The sequence below is a fragment of the Hemiscyllium ocellatum genome, chromosome 1 (assembly GCF_020745735.1).
Source record: "Hemiscyllium ocellatum isolate sHemOce1 chromosome 1, sHemOce1.pat.X.cur, whole genome shotgun sequence".
In the NCBI taxonomy this organism is placed as follows: Eukaryota; Metazoa; Chordata; class Chondrichthyes; order Orectolobiformes; family Hemiscylliidae; genus Hemiscyllium; species Hemiscyllium ocellatum.
In genome coordinates this window covers 71,270,308-71,294,322 of record NC_083401.1, presented here as the reverse complement: position 1 = coordinate 71,294,322, position 24,015 = coordinate 71,270,308, and the positions used below count along the sequence as shown (strand labels likewise).

General features: G+C 40.2%; 1 protein-coding gene across 1 annotated transcript in view; it reads left to right on the top strand.

Moving 5' to 3' along the window:
- LOC132818799 (potassium/sodium hyperpolarization-activated cyclic nucleotide-gated channel 1-like) overlaps positions 1–24,015 on the top strand; it is a 270,979-nt gene that overhangs the window by 87,161 nt on the left and 159,803 nt on the right. The window contains exon 3 of the mRNA XM_060829894.1: positions 12,154–12,315. Within this exon, the coding sequence (XP_060685877.1) occupies positions 12,154–12,315 (162 nt within the window). The remainder of the gene's footprint in view (positions 1–12,153; positions 12,316–24,015) is intronic.

Below are 24,015 nucleotides of genomic sequence, written 5' to 3'. Positions count from 1 at the left end.
AGTCTTTTCCTTGGGTGGGGGAGTCCAGAACTAGAGGACATAGGGTTAAGGGGAAAGATATAAAAATGACCTAAAGGGCAATTTTTTCACGCAGTGGATGGTACGTGTATGGAATGAGCTGCCAGCGGAAGTAGTGGAGGCTGGTACAATTTCAGCATTTAAAAGCCATCTGGATGGGTATATGAAGAGGAAGGGTTTGAAGGGATATGGGCCGGGTGCTGGCAGGTGGGACTAGATTGGGTTGGAATATCTGGTCAGCATGGATGGGTTGGACCGAAGGGTCTGTTTCTGTGCTGTACATCTCTATGACTCTCTGACTCTATAACTCGTTATTCTTTCATGTGATGTGAGCAGTGCTAGCAAGGCCATTTTCTTTTTGTCTATCTCTGATTATGAACTGAATGGCTGACTAGGCCATTTCAGAGAATAGGAGGGTCGACCACATTGCTGTGGGTCTGGAGGCAGAAGGAGACTAGGCTGGGTAAGGACCGCAGATTTCATTACTTAAAGAACATTTGTGAACCAGACGGGACTTTACAGCTATCGATAAGAGTTTCATAGTTGTCATTACTGAGTCTAGTTTATATTTCACGTTTATCAATTAAGTTTAATTTCCTTCAGCTGCTGTTTAAGGAGTTTAATCTCCATCTCAGTGAATTTGCCTAGCTCTGTAGATTACTAGCTCAGCAACATTACTCGTACTCTGCCCTCTCTCCATAAATTGTGGCAGGAATTTTAATTTTAAAAATGAGTTCCATGAAGAGAATATTGGGATGGTGATAAAAGCATGATCTATATTCAGGATTTTAAGAGACATCTTAACAGTGGGACATAGAAATAAAGGCTTAGAGAGGGAATTTCAGAGCTTCAGGCCCAGGGAACTGAAGGCACGGCACCAATCATAGGTAGATGGAAATCTGCCCAGATTTGGAGCATGCAAAGAGAGACAAGCTCATGGGAGAATTTGAAATGAATGGTTAAAATTTTGAAATTGAAGTGTGATTGGACCGAAATGAAACAAATCTGTGAGGACAAAGTCGGTGAGTGAATGGACTTTGAGTTCAAGTTCTATGACAGCAGTTGATGCAATTTCAATGCAGTTAATCAATACGGAATTGAAAACTAGAGTCATAGAGTTGTAAGGGAGCCAAGTGATAGTTCCTTGAGCCAACAGGCTTGGGTTCAAGTCCCATCTGTTCCAGAGGTGTGTATGAGCAACTCTGAAGAAGCTAATTAATAACTATCTATGCTGAGGAACTCCTGGAGCTGAGATGTCCATACTCCAAACCACAACCTTTTTCTTTGTGTCAGGTAAGACCCCAACCAGCAGAAAGCTATCATCGATTCTCATTGCATCCAATTTTGTTAAGGCTCCTGGAAGCCACACTCAGTCGAATGCAGTCTTGATGTCAAGGACTGTCATTCTTACCTTACCTCTGGAATTCAGTTCTTTTGTCTTGGAGGGGCCAAGGCTGTAACGAGGTCAAAAGCTGAGTGTCCCTGGCAGAAACCAAACTGATTGTCAGTGAACACGTTGTTGCTGAGCAAGTGCTGTTTGAGAGCAGTGTTGATAAAACCTTCAACCAATTTGCAGTTTTATTTTCCTAAGGGGATTTCAACCATTACTTACGCAGTCAGTACAGTTTCCATGGAACACAGCTTTCAAAGTAATTCACAAGGAAATGGGGCAAATGTCTCTCACACTGGCTATTATTGTTTCTTTCTGCCTCTTTCTTTTTTTTATTATTAAGGAACCTTTCCCTAGCTGCCAAAACCCTCGGAAATTAAGCAGAAATTTCTTCTAAGAATGTGATTTTAATAGTACTCAGATGCTAAAAAAAAATAGAAATTGCTGGAAAAACCCAGGAGGTCCGGCAGAATCTGTGGAGAGAAAGCAGAGTTAACCTTTCAGGTTCAGTGACCATCCTTCAGAACTTTGTTGTTTTTTTGCATTTAGTGGCTGGTTGAAGGGAATGAAAGGGTAGGGCTGCACCAGTAAACAAAACACGCATTCATAGTTCTCAGCCTTTCACCTTGGCCTTGGTGCAGGGGGATTACAATGGGTCAACACTAGTAAGGGCCTTATTGGAAAGTACGGAACTTCTCAGTCCCAGGACGTTTGGGGATATTGTTGAAGACAGAGATAAATTTGAGGACTATGGGTCTATATTCGATGGAATTCAAAAGGATTTGGGAGGATCTAATTGAAACATACAGAATACTGAATGATCTGGACAGAGTAGGTGTTGGGAGGATGTTTCCATTGGTAGGAGAGACTAGGACCTGAGGGCACGGCCTTAGAATATAGGGATGACCTTTTAGAATGGAGATACTTCATCAGCCAGAGAGTGGTGAATCTATGGAATTCATTGCCACAGAAGTCTGTGGAGGCCAAGTCTGACTGAGATAGAGAGGTTCTTGAGTATCAAGCAGATCAAGGGGGGGATCAAGGATTATGAAGAGAAAGTGGGAGAGTAGGGTTGAGAAACCTTTCAACCATGATTGAATGGTGGAGCAGACTTGATGGGATGAATGGTCTAATTTCTGCTTCTCTCTCTTATGGTCTGATAATCTTATTTAGTTAAATTCACTTTAAAGTTGTCCCCGCATTCAGTTTGCACATGAGGCTTTGTTATTCTTCTCTGTTATTCTTCAGAATTGGTCCACATGCTTGATATTGTTGGTTGACAAGTAGGAGCTGGAAGCACTGTCGTAAGTGTAATGTTATAAGGAATAATGAGCTGAGGTTTCTGTTATAATTTGGTACTTTGGTTCTGAAATGTGTGGGATCTGATCCTCTAAAAGCATTTATATAAAGTTTATGGAAGTTTCTATACTAAAAATCATGGAATCAAACTTTGCATGAGATAAATGAGTATATGGGCTAAACTACAAGCTGTCTATGTTCCTCTATATTTTTCAAATTTGTACCATTTGTCGTATATCTCTAGTGTAATATTTATGTAGTATTTATAGTATACTGTATTTCCATATTCATCCTCATCGTCCTGACTGTGACATCTTGAAATTTATTGCTATCCCCTTTACAACATACAATTCTACCATGTTTCTTGTCATCTACCAATGCTTGTGCCTACATCCGAATCTAAGTTAGATTAGATTAGATTACTTGCAGTGTGGAAACAGGCTCTTTGGCCCAACAAGTCCATGCTGACCCGTCGAAGTGCAACCCACCCAGACCCATTCCCCTACAGTTACCCCTTCACCTAACACTATGGGCAATTGAGCATGGCCAATTCACCTAACCTGCACATTTTTGGATTGTGGGAGGAAACTGGAGCACCCGGAGGAAACCCACGCAGACACGGGGAGAATGTGCAAACTCCTCACAGTCAGTCACCTGAGGAGGAAATTGAACCCAGGTCTCTGGCGCTGTGAGGCAGCAGTGCTAACCACTGTGCCACCGTGCTGCCCTTGTTTATAAAAATTGCAGGCCGAGGGCACCTGAAACTGACCCTTGCAGAAAACATTCCAAATTATTTCCCAATCTGAAAGGCGTGTAGCCACTACCACTTTTTGTGTCCCTGACCCATTTTTATTTCCATGCCACATTTTTTCTGGAATTCTGTGGTCTTTCATCTTTTTAATAACTCTCCTGTGTTGTATTTTTTGAATGTCTTCTAAAAGACCAGCAACACAACATGTCCTGCACCAGCCTGATCAACATGGAACGTCATCAATCAAGCCAGTAAGGATAATTACTCACAAATCAATGCTTGATTCTCTCATGGCTCCCCAAATGGAAATTTATTTTGTCCCTGATAATAGTTTCTGATCACTTCCCAATTACTAACGTTGGACTGACAGGCCAGATGATTCCTCTCTTAAGCTTCTCTCCTTTTATAAATAGTGATGCAATATTAGCATTTTTCCAGTCCTTGAACAAATACTGCTGAATCCTATAAGAATTGAAAGGTTTTTTTTCCAATGCTTGAACTTTTTGTGCCTGTGGAACAAATAGAAGCAGAAATTGCTGAAGGAACTCAGTAAGTCTGGCAGTCTCTGTGGAGAGAGAAACAGGGTTATTGCTTTGGGTCCTCTAACTCTTCTGTACCTTTGGTTCTTTCAACAACTTTGAATATATTCCATCTGGACCAGGAACAAACCAGCTTTCAATGTTGCAAATCTTTTTATCACACCTCCTCTATCTATTAGAATTCTGTCCATAACTTCTATCTCCTTTTTTAATGTAGCTTTATATTATCACATTCCTCTCTGAATACAAAAACAAAGTGCTCCAGTCACTGCCTTGATATATAAAACTTCCCTGTATGTTATACACTATTGGTATAATTATGCCGTTTCTTAATTGTTCAATTTACAAAATTCTAGAATTTCATTTAAAATATCAACCTGGAAGTGCAGTTGTCAAATTGTGTTGTTTTTAGAAAACAGTCCATTACCACTTTCCCAGGACAATTAGGAAAGGATAATGTACCTAAATTTGCCAGTGTTGCACTTATCATGTTTTGTTTTGTGGCATTTTTATTGCAGCAAAATTGAAGTTAAGTCCTTGTTGAATATTTCAATCAATACTTGACATCTAAGTACAATTTGTGGTGATTAGAATGAGGTCAGCCAGTTGGACTTTATAGATATGAGTTCCCTGATTGGGACAGTTATTCTAGTCCAATCAGGGAGCCCTGGCTGACAGAGTGTCAGAGATTCTGACACACTAGTTGTTGACTCTGACAAGGTCGTGGCAAAGCTAACCACTTTCCACATGTAAATAAAGGGTGAATTGGTGATAGAATACCAGCCTCTCTCGAGTTATTTCACAAACACAGTTCACAGTTTTAATAAAAGGATTTCAACTTAAGACAGGGATAAGGAGATATCCTTTCTCTCAGAGAGGATTCTAAGTCTTTGTAACTCTCATTCTCAGAGAGAAGTGGAGGCAGATTCATTGTACATTTTTAAAACAAAGGTCAATAAGATGGTTGACTAATATGGAATAAGAGGTTTCTGGAGGTTGGAAGCTGAGGCCACAGTCAGCTCTGCCATGTTCTTCACGTCTGGTGGAGTCACTTTGAGGGGCCAAATAACTAACTGATGCTCCAAATGAGTAGGTTTGTATGCTCAACAATAGGCATTCCCTTTGCTACTTGCTTCGATTCAATTATGTATATTTCAAAACCGACTTACTTTTCTCTTATATTTAGATTTCTCTTTGTTTTCTTTTGAATTTCTATCTATGTTTATTTTATTAATCTGTTGACACCAAACATCTGAAGATAAATTTTGATTGTGCATGCTCACCTCCATTTTTTTTAAATGCGCAATATAAAGCCAAATTAATTTATTCTTAAAATTTTCTTTAACCATTTTTTCTTCAATTATATTTTATTTCTATTTTTCATCTCTAATGCTTTATTATGATTTTATCATTGTTTATTTCAATTTATTGCAGATATTTTGCTGCTCTTGGTTGTTGGCAAACAAAGCTATATTTCATTCATATTTTCAACAGAATTTTAACTCTTGTTGCATATTTTTAATCTACAAAACAACTTCTTTATAGTTCTCTGATCCTGCTCACAGTATACTTAACTTGCATCATTCCCATCTTGTGTTAAATTATTTCCTATCACAGATCTAGTTTATGAACCCTTTTCTTATCAATTAATCTGTCACCTTTATTATCCAGTAGAGACACCTGTTTCCAACCATGCTGTTTTTTGTTAACAATAGTGGACAAAGTGTTTATGATTAAATGTAATTGACCCTTTTTTTCATTTTGAGCTGTCTCATTATTTCTGTAGAAAAGGTTATAATTTATTTAGTCAGGAAGGCTATGGAAGAGTGGCTTTTGATTTTCACATTTACAAGTGGAGTTTTTGTCTGAAATAGAATCAATGTCCTTTTCTTCTGCAATGGTGTCGCTTTGCAAAGAATGTCATTTATTTCTTCATCACAAAATGAAAATGTAGTATATTAAATAAAACATTATTTTATTTCTTGACATCAAGTATTAAATTATGCATTGAACAGTGAAATTGATACTGATTAATAGTATTTGCCTGGACACTTTCCTTAATTACTGTAAAGATCATGGAGGCTTAATGTATCTACTTTTTCTTCCTTCAGCAATCAATATGTATTTACCTTTTTGCAGTTGCATTACCAACGTTAAATAAAGGATGCCATAAATACTTACAAGTCTCAGAGAAACATAGAACTTTGTTCAGGTGAAGGTACATAAATCGAATAACAGAAGATCTGGTAGCATAGCTATGATGTAACTGGATTGGTAGGTCCCAAAGGCTAGAGTGATGCACCAGTTGACAAAGAGTTCAACTCTCACATGGTATCTGAAGCTATTACAGGTAATTAATTAATAAATATTAAATAAAATGCTTGTCTCATTTATAATTATTGTATAACTAACAGATAGTTGTTAATTAAGAAAATCTTGCTCAATGTAAGAAAGACTTGCATTTAAAAAAGCACCTTCTAAGATCACTGTCATTTAAATTATTGTACAGCTAATAAATGCTTTAGAGGTGTCGTCAATGTAAAATGTAGAAAATACAACCATTTCACAATTGCAAAGTCCCACCAAAAAGTCATAATGCTAGTAATTCTATCTCTTGTGACGTTGCTTGAGGAATAAATATTAGTTAAGCCAGTAGCGAATAACTCTCCTCGTTTGAAACAGTGTTATAGAATACTTTACGTCCACCTGTGCAGACAGATGGGATTGAATTTAATGTCTAATCCGAAAGGTGACACTGGCAAGAATATAGCATTTCATCGATACTACAATAAAGTGGCAGCCTTGACTTTGTATCCTCTAGCCTTTATCCTATTCCCCACAGACCATCATGGCAATACCTTGTTGCACTCTATACATGTTGACACAAAGAGCACTTCTAAATATATTTCAAGAAATCTATCCCCTCTCGACCCTTTACACTATGACTGTCCTAATTGATGCTGGGGAAGTTGACATCCCCTAATATATTGCCCTACTATTATTTTTAAACACCTCATTGAATGGTCTATTTATCTGTCCTTCCATTGTCTGCTGAGAGATTGGAGCCTATAATACAGTCCTAGCAGTGCGGCTGCCCCTGTTTAATTCTGAGCTGGAACCACAAAGCTTCATTTGAAGATGTTTCCAAGATGTCATCCCTCCATACTGCAGTAACTGAGTCCTTAATTAATAATGACACCACCAGTTCATTTCACCCTCCCAGTTCTGGCTGAAGTGACCATCTGGACGCTGTTTCCCAGAGGATCTTTTACTCTGATAGCATTTGTTAAATCTGCCCTCATTACATATTAGCAGATCCAAAATAGCCTGGGATCCTTGATTGGATCCACAACATGTTGCTGTAGGAAACTGTCTCAAATGTACTATATGAATTCTTCCTCAAGGTTTTCTCTGCTAATCAATCCCAATCTGCATGAAGATTAAAATCATTCAAAATTAATGGACTGCCTTTGTTTCATTACCTCGTTGATATTCCTGATTTATGTTCTGTTCTGCCATATACTTACTGTTGAGGGTCTACACTCGATTCCTACCAGAGTCTTCTTTCCCTTTTTATTTCTTACCTCCACTCATGTGAAGTTTAGATCTCTGATTCAAGACCAAGTTCTTGCTGTCATACCTATTACATCCTGTATACCAGCAAAGTGACGGCACTGTCCTTTCATTCCTGTCTATCCTTTCAAATTATCACATACCCCTGAATATTTAGTTCCCATGCTTCTGTCATGGTTATCAGATCTGACCTAGTAACCTGCACCATAAGTTGGTCTATTTTGTTTTGAATTGGGTAATTATCTGAAGAGAAAGTAATTGCAAGGCTACAAGGAAAATATGGGGAGTGGGACTAGCTGAGTAGTTATTGCACAGATCCAGCATTGACAGGACATGTCAAAATTATGTCTTCTGTAATGTAACCGTTCTGTGATTCTCAGAGTTTGAGTTGAATGATGATGAATAATGGTGGAGTAAATTAATGTCACCAAAGATTTGTGGATATGATGTAGTGCTGATGATCAGTTTTACAAGTTTTGAATTTTACATCATGATTAGCTGAAAGCCATCCTTCATGCCATATATCTTGTCATGCTTCTGTTATCAATGAATTCAATGATAAAGTATAAACATAAAAGAACATGGGACCAAAAATGACAAAAATATTTTCAAGAGTGATTGTCAAAGATCATTAAGATAAAAATCAAAAGATTCGCATGATCTTTAGCTGTTTGGTTTACGACAGTTTTACACTATTGAATGGAAATCAATCTAATGTGAAATTATAATTTTGTTCAGTTATGCATAATGCAATAACACATTGCATTGTAATAAAATGATGTCAAATGAATGTTAAACTTGATGTAATAATTGATAATGTTATTATCCATTTTTGTTGGATTTACATTTTTAGGGCAGAAAGTAATGATTCTTTGCTCTTGGTTGGATTGAAGTCATATTTGTGTATTGACTTGAAATTTATATTGAGGTCATGATATCAAAGTACATCATAGAATAGAGGGATGCAACAAATGTAGGAACTCTGAAGGGTACTCTGAAGAAGCAAGAGAATTAATTCAGAAGAGTAAAAATGCATGGAGAAAGTTGTTATTGGGCCATATCAGGACAAACCTGAATATTAAGAAACCAGGATTGAAAACCTGACACAGTTAACAAATGGTAGGGGAGGGACTTGATCCCAATGATGTGGTGATTACTCAGTTTTGATAAATGTCATTTGTAAGAAGACAACAGAAGTGGACAACATGATATTATTAATTTCTTGTCGCTGGTTCATTTTTTGTAAATGATGACAACTTTCCTACTAGTAATTGAAATTCAGAGATATTGAAATTAGTTTCTAAAATAAATATTTTGAAGTGCGAAGCTAGTGAAATGCTTGGTGCACTAATCTTTAGAGAGTGAGGATACACCTACTGGATGTTGCAGTGAGGGAGTGGCAATACAAGAGTGAGGTTTAAGGATTATTTGGGTGAGTAACTTTCATGACAGGTGCATCTGATTACTGTTCATGATTATTTATTTTTATCTCCTTGAACATTTAGTATTCAAGGAGATAGAATTCACCATTAACTATATGCTCCAGAGCTGAAATGAATATGAGGAGCTTTCATGTTTAAGTGGGCTAATGTTAAAGTGTAGACAGTGGTATTACAGTACACAGGAATGTAATAATAGTGTGTGTTTTCTTCAGTGGTTAGTCTTGATCTTGAATGGCATTTGTTTGGTTTAATGATCATTTTAGAATTTGAGAAAATAATTGTGGTTGGTCTTTCAGTTTAGTACATATGGAAATAATGTTGTTGGAAGTGATGTATGTGGATTAGAATTTGATTAAAACCATCTCCCATTCCTCAAGTGGACAAAAAAGATCCCACAGTGTCATTTAGTAATCAGCAGGGAGTACTCCTAACCAGCATTACTTCATGAAATGGAATTGCCAAAAACAGATTCATAATCCATTCATCTTACTTCGTGTTTCTGGGGATTTCTTGTGATAAATTTTGGATCTTGTATTTGCTCACACAAATAAAAGTAAGTGCTGCATTTCAGAAGTACTTCATCAGTTATGAACTGCTGTATGACCTCTGCAGATAAGTTAATTCATTTTTTTCAACTGTCTTAATAGGCTAATTTTTGCACAGTGTAATTTCAAGGTGTCTGACCTCCCAGCACCTTGTATTAATTGCAAGTGGTAAGTGATGTGGGAATAGGGATAGTCTTTAAATTGAAAAATAAAAATTATCCCACTATCTAATGCTGTTGCACTTCAATGGAGGATTCTGATATTGAAATATAGGGCTGGATTATTTCTAATTTTGTCATGGGACGTGAGTATCAATGGCTGGCCAGCTGTTGTCCATCTCTAATTGCCCTTGAGAAGGTGATGTTGAGCTGCCTTCTTGAACCGCTGCAGTCCATTCATGCTGAGGATAGTCTCTTTGCATCCCAACATCGCCTTTGGATAACAAGGGCCTCAACCTTCCATCTTGCTCAACTTTAATAGTTTGGGTGACAGGTCTTTAATTCATGTGAGGCAGGACTTTCATCGATCGCCAGGAGGATGGCCCTGTGCTGGACTATCAGATAAGGGATGCTACAGCCATCTATAGTGTTAAATCATGGTGGTGGCCACTGCTGGTTCTGCTGTAGTCCTACAAAATGGTGTTCAGTGATTGCCCAGATATTGAGATCTTGCTGAAGCCAGGCTGAGAAGTCCCAGCAAGCTGGTTGTAGGCTAAATAAAACACATGTTGTACGTTGTAGGGAGGGAGGATGGGCACAGAGTGGCAAACTTGTGGGGAGGGAGATCCTCAGATTCACATATTGCAACAAGGAAGGGGGCCTCCCCTGGATACCTATAATTCACTGTATCACAACCTGTAGAGTTAAACCTACAATTGGGCATAGACCACTTCTCCTGTCTGTTAAAGTAAAGTGGTAGTGCGATGAAGCCCTTCATTGAACATTGATTATCTACTTGTGAGCCTCAGTTGGGTCACACATTGAGGGCGATTGGATGTGGTAACCCAGCTGATATCTTCTGAACTGCCCAAAATACTTGAGATGATAGAGTGGGGATGGGAAGGGGATTGGTTGGTGGTGGAATGATGATCATGCCTCAGTAGCCAACTGTATGGCTCCCACATGCCTGTTGCCTCAGCCATGGGTGGAGTGGCCCATAAAATGCAGATCATGAGTTTTGAAATATTTACCACAAAGCCAGGATTTGGAAGACCGATTACTCTGCACATAAATTGGGTGCTTTGACAACCTGTTTGCAGAAGTCTTGAAAATGTCCAGTCTTCACAGCTTGGCAATTACTTTAGAATCAACTCAGAGATGTGACCGGACATCCTTAGCTGCTTTAACTGTTTTGTTGTTAGTGTTGAATTGTTAGCTTTTGCTGATGCAAAAATGTATCCGACATTTAGAAGACAATGTGTTGAGCTTTTAGTTTCACTGATTAGCGGTGAGATAGACTTGGCAACAGAACTCACTGAGTAAAATTAGCATTCTTTTCTGCCACCGGCTCCAAGATCACTGTTGAAAATTTTCCACATCCCACAGATGTTCAAGGCTCCCTCGACTGATGCTTGAGAATTACATGTCTGTCTTCCCTGACAGTATTTCTAATAAAAATCTAGCAATAAAATTGAACAAATTTGTACTGTCAATGAAGCAAATTGAGTCAGTCAAGTATTGGATAAAAATTTAGCATTGATTGTGTGATATTCATTCACGCTTGAGAATTCTCTCTTTATAGTACCATAAAGCTCACAGAGTACAGAGTACAGTGGAACTTAGGAAATTCAATGAAAAGCATTTGTGCAAAGTCATCCATTTGATGAGCTTAAGATCATCCTTCTCACACCTCCGAAAGGTGGATGACCCAACTGCCACAAAACACAACAATGTGATTTAGATACTGGCTCCTTGCTGAATAGTCTGTATATTAACTACCAACTAATTTTAATTATTAACATGACCTTTGGGCCAATGAAACTTTGAAGGTGCATTATTCATTTCTGTTTTTGACTTTGAAATTGTGAGCTGGGTAACATGTGATACTTTCTTCCATCATTCCACCAAAATCCTATCTTTTTTGACAGAACAATAATGAAAACAATGATGTGTGATTGTCACAAAACAGCTGAACCTGTTTTCATTTCTATTAATACATGATCAGAAGTTTCGGAAAATGTGGCTGGCTAAATAAGCAATTCCTCATTGACGATTTGCAGTTAATTATAATTGGAGATAGATGAATTTCTATTCCTAAATGTGAATATTATTGTTGTATTCTGGAAAGTAAAATTTATTTACAAAATGAAGGCTAGGTCACTGGGCACAGGTTGAGCAATTGTTGCTCAACAGACTTATTGAATTAATTATTGTTCTACTTTTTTCTTTTGGTTGAACATTTGCAATGCCAACCTGCAGTTCTGATTGTTGACAGTGTGATACCATTTGGTACAGTATCGGTTCAATCATAGCTATACCACATCTGTAATCTGAAAGCACAGAATGTCTTATTTGATATTCATAAGAATATCAGTGACAAAAGATTTACTATTGAAACTATATACTAAAGCCAATTTTTTTTCCTGTTTTCTTTTCAGATTTTTCATATGACATATGATTTTGCCAGTGCAGTGGTGAGAATATTTAATCTCATTGGAATGATGCTTCTGTTATGCCATTGGGACGGTTGTCTCCAGTTTCTAGTTCCATTACTTCAGGACTTTCCCCCTGATTGTTGGGTGTCCCTAAATGGTATGGTTGTAAGTATTGTTATTTTTCTTATGTACATTCCTGAAGTTTTCTTGAAAAATGATCCTGGGCCAAGAGACAAGCCTATCTTAACTTATTGTTTGTGCATATATGCATTGAGATCATCCTGTGCAATATTTCAAGGCTTGATCATAAATATATACTCAGTAACAGTCCTGGAGCAAGAAACAAAAACTGTTGAAGACAGAGAGATTGCATCTGCACAAGATTTGGGGCTAATGTTATCTCGCGGAGGTTACTGAGTGCAGGATGGGTTTTAAACTGAATTTAATTGTGGGCAGGTCACCAGGACACAACAGCAGGCAGATAAAATGCATTGAAAACCAGGAGAAAAGAGTAGTAACAGAATAAAGACAAGGGTAGGAAGAACAAAAATTCACTAAACGAAAGAGGTTAAGGTGTGTTAGTGTGAGGTTTATTACAAGACAAAATGTGATAAGCAGAAAGGACAAAGTTGCTGTGTGGGTGTTTTGGTGTAACTGCCATAACTGAAATCTGACTTAAAGAGTGGGAACCAAACACTTTTCACAAATATGTTTGGGGTTGATAGGGAAGGAAAAAGATGGAAGTTGAGGTTGAGGTCCGTGGTAGCAATCATACTCGAAGATAATAAATGCATTTCTATTGATTGTTGATAGACTGGAGATTTCACCATGTGTTTGCTTGAACCAAAGGAACTGAAAATGATGCTTTTGCATTGCCTATACTTGCTATATACTAGTGCAATAAAACTACCAATTAAGATTTACAATACAACACTTCTTATCTCAGAACCAGACAGTTGTAGGTTTGTGCCTTTGGGTCTTCCTGTGTCTTCTTTTCTCCTTGAGGAATTTCTGCATCCCTGGTTTCTGATGAAAAGGTTTCAAGCAGTCTGTTACATGCTAGGACTTGGCAGTTCTCCTTTCAACTGTTCAATTTATCCCCAGTCTTATACTCCACAGCATTGGATGGTGTCATTGGCTTTAAGATTGTCAACATATTCAATTCAAACTTGATTGGAAATTGGTATCTTTTTGGGGTATACTTTAAACTGATTGGCCGAATTCAAATTTGTGTATTTATCTTTAGACAACGAACTAATCGAGTTGTTCGACCCACTATTACATTGTTGTCTTATTGAGGACACTTGGTGCTGTGTCCGGGAGTTCTGCTGCTTGAACTCTCTTAAAAGGTACACCCACATCTTCATAACAAGGGCATGAGAGAAGATAGCAGCAAAGTTGGAGAAAGATATAACAAAGGAGATAGGACAGAGAGGAGATTTAGGGAAAGTTTGTCCTGGTGGGTGAGTGGAAGGTAGGGAATTGGCAAAGAAGATGGTCAGATGGTTTCAGTATTGGTGACTAAGGTGTTCATGAGCTGTTTGCAATTATTATGGAAGGTGAGGTGAGAGGCGACAAGGGAAGTAAATTAAGAAGATCACTTGCAATAGATGAAAGAAGATAGGGGTTACCTTCACACTCCAAGATGATTCTTCAAGAGTGAGCTAGACAAATGGGACAGTGAATGGCTGAACAATTTGTTTGCCCTATCTGTCCCAGTCTGCATTCCTTGGATTGGGGGCAGATGTTCGCAGGTAAAGGGACAGTTGGAAAATAGGAAAGGGACTGTTAGAAAATGGAAAGCCTTCAGAAATGAGATAACGAGAATCCAGAGAAAGTATTTACCTGTCAGGGTGAAAGGAAAGGTTGGTAGGTATAGGGAATGCTGGATGACTAAAGAAATTGAGGGTTTGGTTAAGAAAAAGAAGGAAGCATATGTAAGGTATAGACAGGATAGATCGAGTGAATCCTTAGAAGAGTATAAAGGCATTAGGAGCAAACTTAAGAGGGAAATCAGGAGGGCAAAAAGGGGACATGAGATAGCTTTGTCAAATAGAATTAAGGAGAATCCAAACGGTTTTGACAAATACATTAAGGACAAAAGGGTAACTAGGGAGAAAATAGGGCCCCCTAAAGATCGGCAAGGTGGCCTTTGTGTGGAGCCACAGAAAATGGGGGAGGTACTAAACGAGTGTTTTGCATCAGTATTTACTGTGGAAAAGGATATGGAAGATATAGACTGTAGGAAATATATGGTGACACCTTGCAAAATGTCCAAATTACAGAGGAGGAAGTGTTGGATGTCTTGAAATGCATAAAGGTGGATAAATCCCCAGGACCTGATCAGGTGTACCCTAGAACTCTGTGGGAAGCTAGAGAAGTGATTGCTGGGCCTCTTGCTGAGAAATTTGTATCATCGATAGTCACAGGTGAGGTGCCAGAAGACAGGAGGTTGGCTAACGTGGTGCCACTGTTTAAGAAGGGTGGTAAGGACAAGCCAGGGAACTATAGACCAGTGAGCCTGACGTCGGTGGTAGACAAGTTGCTGGAGGGAATCCTGAGAGACAGGATGTACATGTATTTGGAAAGGCAAGGACTGATTAGGGATAATCAACATGGCTTTGTGCATGGGAAATCGTTTCTCACAAACTTGATTGAGATTTTTGAAGAAATAACACAGAGGATTGATGAAGGCAGAGCAGTAGATGTGATCTATATGAACTTCAGTAAGGTGTTCGACAAGGTTTCCCATGGGAGACTGATTAGCAAGGTTAGATCTCACGGAATGCAGGGAGAATTAGCCATTTGGATACAGAACTGGCTCAAAGGTAGAAGACAGAGGGTGGTGGTGGAGGGTTGTTTTTCAGACTGGAGGCCTGTGACCAGTGGAGTGCCACAAGGATCGGTGGTGCGTCCTCTACTTTTTGTCATTTACATAAATGATTTGGATGTGAGCATAAGAGGTGTAATTAGTAAGCTTGCAGATAACACCAAAGTTGGAGGTGAAGTGGACAGCGAAAAGGGTTACCTCAGATTACAACAAGATCTGGACCAGATGGGCCAATGGGCAGATGGAGTTTAATACAGATAAATGTGAGGTGCTGCTTTTTGGGAAAGCAAATCTTAGCAGGACTTATATACTTAATAGAAAGGTCCTAATGAGTGTTGCCAAACAAAGAGACCTTGGAGTGCAGGTTTATAACTCCTTGAAAGTGGAGTCACAGGTAGATAGAATAGTGAAGAAGATATTTAATATGCTTTCCTTTATTGGTCAGAGTATTGAGTACAGGAGTTGGGAGGTCATGTTGTGGCTGTACATAACATTGGTTAGGTCACTGATGGAATATTGCATGCAATTCTGGTCTCCTTCCTATCAGAAAGACGTTGTGAAACTTGAAAGAGTTCAGAAAAGATTTACAAGGATGTTGCCAGGGTTGGAGGATTTGAGCTACAGGGAGAGGCTGACCAGGCTGGGGCTGTTTTCCCTGGAGCATTGGAGGCTGAGGGGTGACCTTATAGAGGTTTACAAAGTTATGAAGGGCAAGGATAGGGTAAATAGACAAAGTCTTTTCCCTGGGTTTGGGGAGTCCAGAACTAGAGGGCATAGGTTTAGGGTGAGAGGGGAAAGAAATAGAAGAGACCTAAGGGGCAACTTTTTCAAATGTGCATAGGATGAGCCACTAGAGGAAGTAGTGGAGGCTGGTACAATTGCAACAATTAAGAGGCATTTGGATGGGTATATGAATAGGAAGGTTTTGGGGGGGATATGGGCTGGGTGCTTGCAGGTGGGAGTAGATTGGGTTTGGATATCTGGTCTCTATGACTTATAGATTGGAACTGTGGGCCGTGCTATGGCCAGGGTGTTGTAGCTGTAATCATCATTGCCAGGTCTGCATGGGACATTAACAGGGGTTAGCCGAGTTGGAGTGATGAATGGAGACATTTTGAGCCTAATTCCCATTTCATGTCCCCTTTCTCTGACTTCCCATTTATGATCCACCCATACTTCCTGCTACCCAAGAGTTGAAGAGCACCTTTCTCTCTATCAGTAAGGTCCTGAATGGCCAAATGGAACCTTTGTCTATCTTATTAATACTGGCAGACTGATCTTACTGGTCAGGGCCTGAATACACCCAGTTGCTTGCTCCATCTGATGTTGTGTGCAATGGTCACTCTTTCCCTGAAGATGGACATTAATATAAAGCCCTGAGACATCACAGCAGTCATGATGGAGTAAAACCCCTCCAGTCTCTCTCTCCAGTCGTTCAGAGTTTGTCTAGCAAAGCTGGCAGAGACTCACACGATCTGCTGCTGCTGTGAAATAGTGTTTTTTTCAATTATCTTGTGGTCTCAGCATCTACGTCCAGCTGAACAGAGCTTGGAATGACATCTGCTTTCCAAAGAGGGTTCTCGGCCACTGTCTGTCTCTAGAACCAACTACTGTGAAATTGTGACATGTGACTCACTATGTGGCTGCTAATCTACCTGCCTTGAAGACCCCCAGGGTTATGTGGACCTGGCATTAATGCAGTCTTTTCATGAGATGTGGATGTCACTGGTTAGGTCAGCATTCACTGCCTTGAGTGGCTTGTTGGGTCATCTCAAACAGTAATTAACTGCCATCCACATTGTTGTCAATCTGATGTCATACATAGGTCAGACCAACTCAGGATGGCAGATTGGCTTCTCTAAATGACATCAGTGAATTAATTGGGCATTTATGACGATGAATGGTAGCTTCATGATCATCATTATTATGAGAGAATTTTTAGAAAGTTGAATTTACATTCTACATGGTGTTGTGGCAGGATTTGAACTTTCTGTCCCAGAGATCACTGGGTTACTAGTCCAGTAACATGATGGCTATACTACCCAGTCTCCCCACAATTAATTCTACTCGAGTGTATCATTCTGTTATCAAAGTTTTGGGTAATATAATGCAGCATGACAACCTTGCAGTTTTAAAACTTAATTTCCTTTCCTTTCTCACTCTAAGATATATAGGAATTGATGGACTCTTTACCTCCAGTGGCACTGATTTCTATAAAACATGAAGTGGCTGGAAGTCCAGCCTGATTAAAAATAAAGATAATCAGAGCTTTGACAGCAAAATGATCTAATTTGCAAACTGACACAGAAATAATGGAGACTCAAGCAGGAACATTTTCAAAATAGGTGTGTGGTGATGAGGGAGATGGCAACCTGGAAAGGATATTAGAATCCTGTGCAAGCTGACAAATCAGAGATAGTTTTATCTTGTTTTTTTCCTTCTTTTGATTTTAACTTTACCCTCCCATCTCTAACCAGAGAGACAAGCAGATTGTTTTCCCTCTCGTAATGAAACCCTTTCTGCCTTTTGCTTATTTAGCCTGCAAAATTCAGAAGGAGCAAGAGGCACTTGACACAATCAGTGCCTCTTAACATTATGCCAATCATGGTCCCAGTAAATCAATAATACCCTGATTACACTTTAACTGGGACCTGAATGAGGACACCACAATTGCTTTCCGAACTCAAGCAGGTTTGCAGCTGGTCCTAGTAACCTTGGGAGCCTCCTTCTGTTTGCAGAATTCTCCCACAAAGCAATTTCTCAGAATCACAGAATTGTTAATGTGCAGAACGAGACTATTTGGCCTGTGGTGTCTGCAGCAGCTCTCCGAATTCCTTTGCCTTCTCATCCTTAACCCTGCACATTGTTTCTTTTCAAATAAATGTTGAATTACCTTTTGAACGCTTCAATTGAGCCAGTCTTCACCACATTCGTAGGCAATGCCTTCCAGACCCTAATCACTCGCTGTGCAAAAAGATGTGTTTTTCTCAAATTGCTTTGTGCTCTCCCCTGCCCAGATCTTTCCCCAACAATTTCTTGTGACCTTCCCGAATCTCCTTCCCTGCCATTTGTGTGGATTGCCAGGAAGAGTCTGGTCAATCAAGTATACCCTCCCACAGTCTCTCTTTTTTAAATTATATCAAGAAGTGCTCTTTCATGCAGCTAAATGATTTTTTTCCCCTATTACCAAATCATCTGTAGTTTTTTTTTCATCTATTAAACACCACCAGTAAATCACCCGTGTTTTCCATGTTCCCCCATGATTAGTTTGCATGCAAAGCCTGTTAAGGGTGGTACAGATCACTGCCTAAACCTGAACCCACTTTCCCTCCATTTAAGATGAAAGTGGGGGCTTTTAACTAGAAATTTAAAATGAAGACTGGAGATTAGAATTGCTGGCGCTTCCTATTAGTACTGATAGTTCAGAAATTGATAAACTCCCTGAAACCATTTGCTGCCAAAACTCAATCTGAGTTACAATCCATCAATTCGTAGTGTTGTAGAGTTCAACTAAACTGACAAGGTCAGGCAGCATCAATGTAAGAGAGCGGAAGATGAGGCGCTCTTCCTCCAGCCCTTCGTGTTGCTATGGTCTGGCGATGGAGGAGTCCAAGGACCTGCATGTCCTTGGTGGAGTGGGAGGGGGAGTTGAAGTGTTGAGCCATGTAGTGGTTGGGCTGGTTGGTCCGGGTGTCCCAGAGGTGTTCTCTGAAACGTTCCGCAAGTAGGCGGCCTGTCTCACCAATATAGAGGAGGCCACATCGGGTGCAGCGGATGCAGTAAATGATGTGTGTGGAGGTGCAGGTGAATTTGTGGCAGATATGGAAGTAAGGGGGGAGGTGGTAGGTGCAAGTTTTGCATTTCTTGTGGTTGCAGGGGAAGGAGTGGAGGTTGGGTTGGTGGGGGGAGTGGACCTGACGAGGGAGTCATGGAGGGAGTGGTCTTTTTGGATAGCTGATAGGGGAGGGGAGGGAAATATATCCCTGGTGGTGGGGTCCGTTTGGAGGTGGCGGAAATGACAATGGATGATACGATATATATGGAGTTGGTGGGGTGGTAGGTGAGGAATGTGAGGTTCTGTCCTGGTGGCGATTGGAGGGGCGGGGCTCAAGGGCGGAGGAGCAGGAAGTGAAGGAGATGCGGTGGAGAGCGTCGTCGACCACGTCTGAGGGGAAATTGCGGTCTTTGAAGAAGGAGGCCATCTGGGTTGTTCGGTATTGGAACTGGTCCTCCTGGGAGCAAGTGCGGCAGAGACGAAGGAATTGGGAATATGGGATAGCATTTTTACAGGGGGCAGGGTGGGAGGAGGTGTAGTCTAGGTAGCTGTGGGAGTCGGTCGGTTTATAGTAAATGTCCGTGTTGATTCGGTTGCCCGAGATCTTCCGCCTAGGAACCCTCCAACCACAAGGGATGAACTCAGACTTCTCCAGTTTCCTCATTTCCCCTCCCCCCACCTTGTCTCAGTCCCAACCCTCAAACTCAGCACCACCTTCCTAACCTGCAAACTTCTTTCTGACCTCTCCGCCCACACCCCCACTCTGGCCTATCACCCTCACCTTACCCTCCTTCCACCTATCGCATTTCCAACGCCCCTCCCCCAAGTCCCTCCTCCCTACCTTTTATCTTAGCCTGCTTGACACACTTTTCTCATTCCTGATGAAGGGCTCATGCCCAAAAAGTCGATTCTCCTGCTCCTTGGATGCCGTCTGACTTGCTGCGCTTTTCCAGAAACACATTTTCAGGCAGCATCAATGCTGACTTTTTGTCAGATCCTGAGATGTTAATTATGTTCCTTTCCTCACAGTTACTGTCAGAACTATAACGTATGTTCAGCGTTTTCTGTTCATATTTTAGATGGCCAACATATCTTTGTTTTCCAACTTAAAATATTCCTGATTGATTGCAGTCATCTATTTTTGCTTTTGAGGAGTCAGATAAATAACAAAAAAAACATAAGAACGAGGAGCAAGTATAGGCCATCTGGCCCATTGAGCCTGCTCCACCATTTAATAAGATCATGGCTGGTCTTTTTGTGGATTTAGCTTCACTTACCTGCCCACTCACCATAACCCTCAATCCCTTTACTGTCAAAAATATATCTATATCTTTGTCTTAAAAACACTCAATGAGGTAGCTTCAACAGCCTCACTGGGTAGGGAATTCCACTGATTCACAATCCTTTGGATGAAGAATTTCATCCTCAACTGGGTCCTAAATCTGTTTCCCCTCATTTTGAGGGTAAGCCCCCTAGTTCTAGTTCAACATCCAATGGAAGCAACCTCCCTTCTTCTATCTTGTCTATTCCCTTCATAATTTTACATGCTTCTGCAAGATCCCCCCTCATTCTTCTAAGTTCTAATATACACAGTCCCAATCTACTCAACCTCCTCATTAGACAACCCTCTCAATTCTGCAATCAAACTCGTGAACTTCCTATGCACCGCCTCCAGTGTCAGTACATCCTTTCTCAAGTAAGGAGACCAAAACTGTCCACAGTACTAAATAAATGTTGAGAAAATCAATTTGTTGAAAACTTTACAACCTCTCCCCAATAATTCAGAGTTGATTTTCTCTCAGAAAATTGTTTTTATTTCAATTGAGCAATGTAAGCAATATAATAAATTGGGAATATAACACTAATAACATTCAACAGCTCATTGACCTAATTAAATTTGAGTAAGACCAGTGGACAGCAGACTGCAAAAGCACAAATTTGAATTCTTGTATTATGCAAATGTTTTCAGATTTTAACATTAATCAGTTGTGAAAGCAGCAGATTGACAAACAAAATGGTTAGCACTTTAGTACATTTCCGTAGAATGCAGAATGTTATTGTGCCAACTCTTCATTTCAGTGATGTCAATTTCTGGCATAGTGTTTTGGATCTCGAGAATGAAATAAACATTACTTGCAGATTTTAAGAAAGTGGCAAAAAAACACATAAAATGCTAGTTAACAAAATTGAAGCTCCTGTAATTTACCAGCTTTGATTTTTTTTTTTGAAAAAGGCATACGGCCCAGAAGTGTTGGAGAATGGTTATTTGTCAGACTGGAGAATGTTAATCATTGGTGTTTCCCGAGGTTCAGTGGAAGGACCAATATGTGTGTACATATAAATCACTTGGTTGGTTAAATACAGTGTTAAATTTTAAAGTTTGCCAATAATGTCAAACTTAGAGGTATGCCATATAGTAAAGATGACAATAATTGACTGCAACAGGATGTAGATCAGCAAGCAGTATGAACAAGGTGAAAGTAAGTACTGCAGATGCTGGAGATCAGAGTCAAGTTTAGTGGTGCTGGAAAAACACAGCAGGTCAGGCAGCATCCGAGGAGCAGGAAAATCGACAGTTCAGGCAAAAACCTTTCATTAGGAATGAGGCTGGGAGCCTTGGGGGTGGAGAGATAAATGGGAGGGGGGTGGGGCTGAGGAGGAAAGTAGCTGAGAGTGCAATAGGTGAATGGAGATGGGGGTAAAGGTGATAGGTGAGAGAGGAGGGTGAAGCAGATAGGTGGAAAGGAAGATTGACAGATGGGACAGGTCATGAGGATGGTGCTGAGCTGGAAGTTGGAACTAGGGTAAGGCCGAAGATGAGGCGTTCTTTCTCCAGGTGTGAAGTGAGTGGTGATGGAGGAGGCCCAAGACCTGCATGTCCTTGGCAAAGTGGGAGGGAGAGTTGAAATATTCAGCCATGGGCAATGGGGTTGATTGGGACAGTGATGCAGGTATCCCGGCGATGTTCTCTGACGCGCTCTGTGAATAGGTTTCTAGTCTCCCCAGTGTAAAGGAGCAATGAATGTAATAAATGAAGTGCAAGTGAAACTTTAATGGATGTGCAAGGCTCCTTTGGGGCTAGGAAAGAGGTGAGGGGGGAGGTGTGGGCGCAGGTTTTACAATTCCTGCGGTGGCAGAGGAAGGTGCCAGGAGGGGAGGATGGGTAGTTAGGAAGTGTGGACCTGACCAGGTAGTCACGGAGGGAACGGTCTTTACGGAAAGTGGATAGGGGTGGGGAGGGAAATATATCTCTGGTGGTGGGGTCCGTATGTATATGTGCTGTATATGGAAGGTGTGGACTGGGGGGGTGGGGGGAGGGGTGGTGGTTCTGTCCTTGTTGCGGTTGGAGGTTCGAGGGAGGAAGTGTGAGAAGTGGATGAGATTAGCTGGAGGACATCATCAACCACGTGGGAGGGGAAATTGCAGTCTTTAAAGAAGAAGGGTATCTACTGTGTTCTATGGTGCAGTATGAACAGATGAGTGGTAGATATAACATAACAGTTATATAGTGATAGATGTGGAGATGTCGAATGATTTGAAAAGAAATTGGTTGGAAACCTGAATGAAATAAACTTGCAAGGCTATTGGGATCTATTGGAGTCAATGGGATTGACTGGATTGTTCTGCAGAGAGCTGACATGGGTTCAGCGATGTCCTTCAGTGCTACTTTGCATTTGTAACACTTTGAGATTTGGAGATTTGTGTCTCTTTATCTTTGAGAACCTTAGGTTCTCTGGATATTACTGATCCCTCAATTAACTTAATTAAAACCAAATTATCTGGCCATTGTCACATTATAATTTGTGGAAGCTGGTGATGCACAAATTGGATGCCACTTTATCAAACTATTTCTGATCATTTTCTTAGATATGAGTGTCACTGGCAAGAGTGCAGCAGGTCAGGTAGCATCTAAGGCACAAGAGAATTGATGTTTCGGGCATAAGTCCGACTTCCTAAAGAAGGGCGTATGCCCAAAACGTCGATTCTCCTGCTCCTTGGATGCTGCCTGACCTGCTGCACTTTTCCAGTAATACATTTTTCAGCTCTGATCTCCGGCATCTGCAGACCTCACTTTCTCCTCCATGTCACTGGCAAGGCCAGCATTTGTTGCTTATCCCAAGTGGTCTTTGAGAAGGTGGTGTGAACCCTCTTGAATTGCTGCTCATCATCTACTGTCAGGAAGGACCTTCTTGGACTGTAACCTGGCAATAATAAAGGAACAACTGTGTGGTTCCTAGTCATGATGGCTTGGAGGGGAACTTGCAGGCTGTGGTGTTACTATGTGTTGGCTGTCTTTGTGCTTTGTAAAAGAAAGGTTGTGATAAACCTTTATAAAACTCTCGTACAACTGCAGCAGGTGGGAACTGGGATTAGAGTAGATAGGTGCTTGATGGTCAGTGCAGATATGATGGGCTGAAGGGCTTGTTCCCACATTGTAATGCTTTACAATTCCATGTAGCATTCTGTCTAATTCTCGGCATTACCTATCAGGAAGGACACATTGACTTTGGTGAAGATGCAAGAGAGATTTACTGGAAAGGTTGCTGTGATGATGGATTACATTTACGTGGATAGACTAGAGAAACTAGGATTTTCTCCTTGGAGCACAGAAGGTGAAGAGGGTATAGATGTTTAAAATACTGAATGGTTCTGATAGAGTCAATGAAGATAAACTATTTCCAGTGGCTAAAGGTTGATCATGAGATTTAAAATGACTGGAGACAGATCCAGAAGGGCCATGAGGAAGAGTGTACTTTTTGAGCAATGAGCAATTAGGATTTGCAAAGGAAAGTGGTGGAAACAGGTTCATTAATCACCTTTAAAAAGGAATTATATAAATACTTGAAAGAAAATGAATTGCAGGATAGGAGGAAAGAACCAGAAAGTAGAATGGAGAATTGATTGGATTTGGCTGTTGAAAAGAGCGTCTATCCTGTATTATTTTAAGATTATAATCTATCTTTCTGGATTTGCCTCTTGTATTAACCGACTGTTGAAGTTTGATAAATCGAAGTACTGACTATTCGAGATAAAATAAAATGATGAAAGTACTCATTTAATGCTAACAAGTATTTTATATGATTAATTTATCACAATTATTCTCCACAGATAAATAATAAATGAAACTTGTCATGCTTGTCATGAAGAAAATTGTTTATATCATAGTTGTTCAATTTTACTGAGCATTTGTATTGGAAAGCATGAGACAAGAAGTCTTTTGACAAAGTAATCCTATTCCTTTGATCATTAATGTAAAATC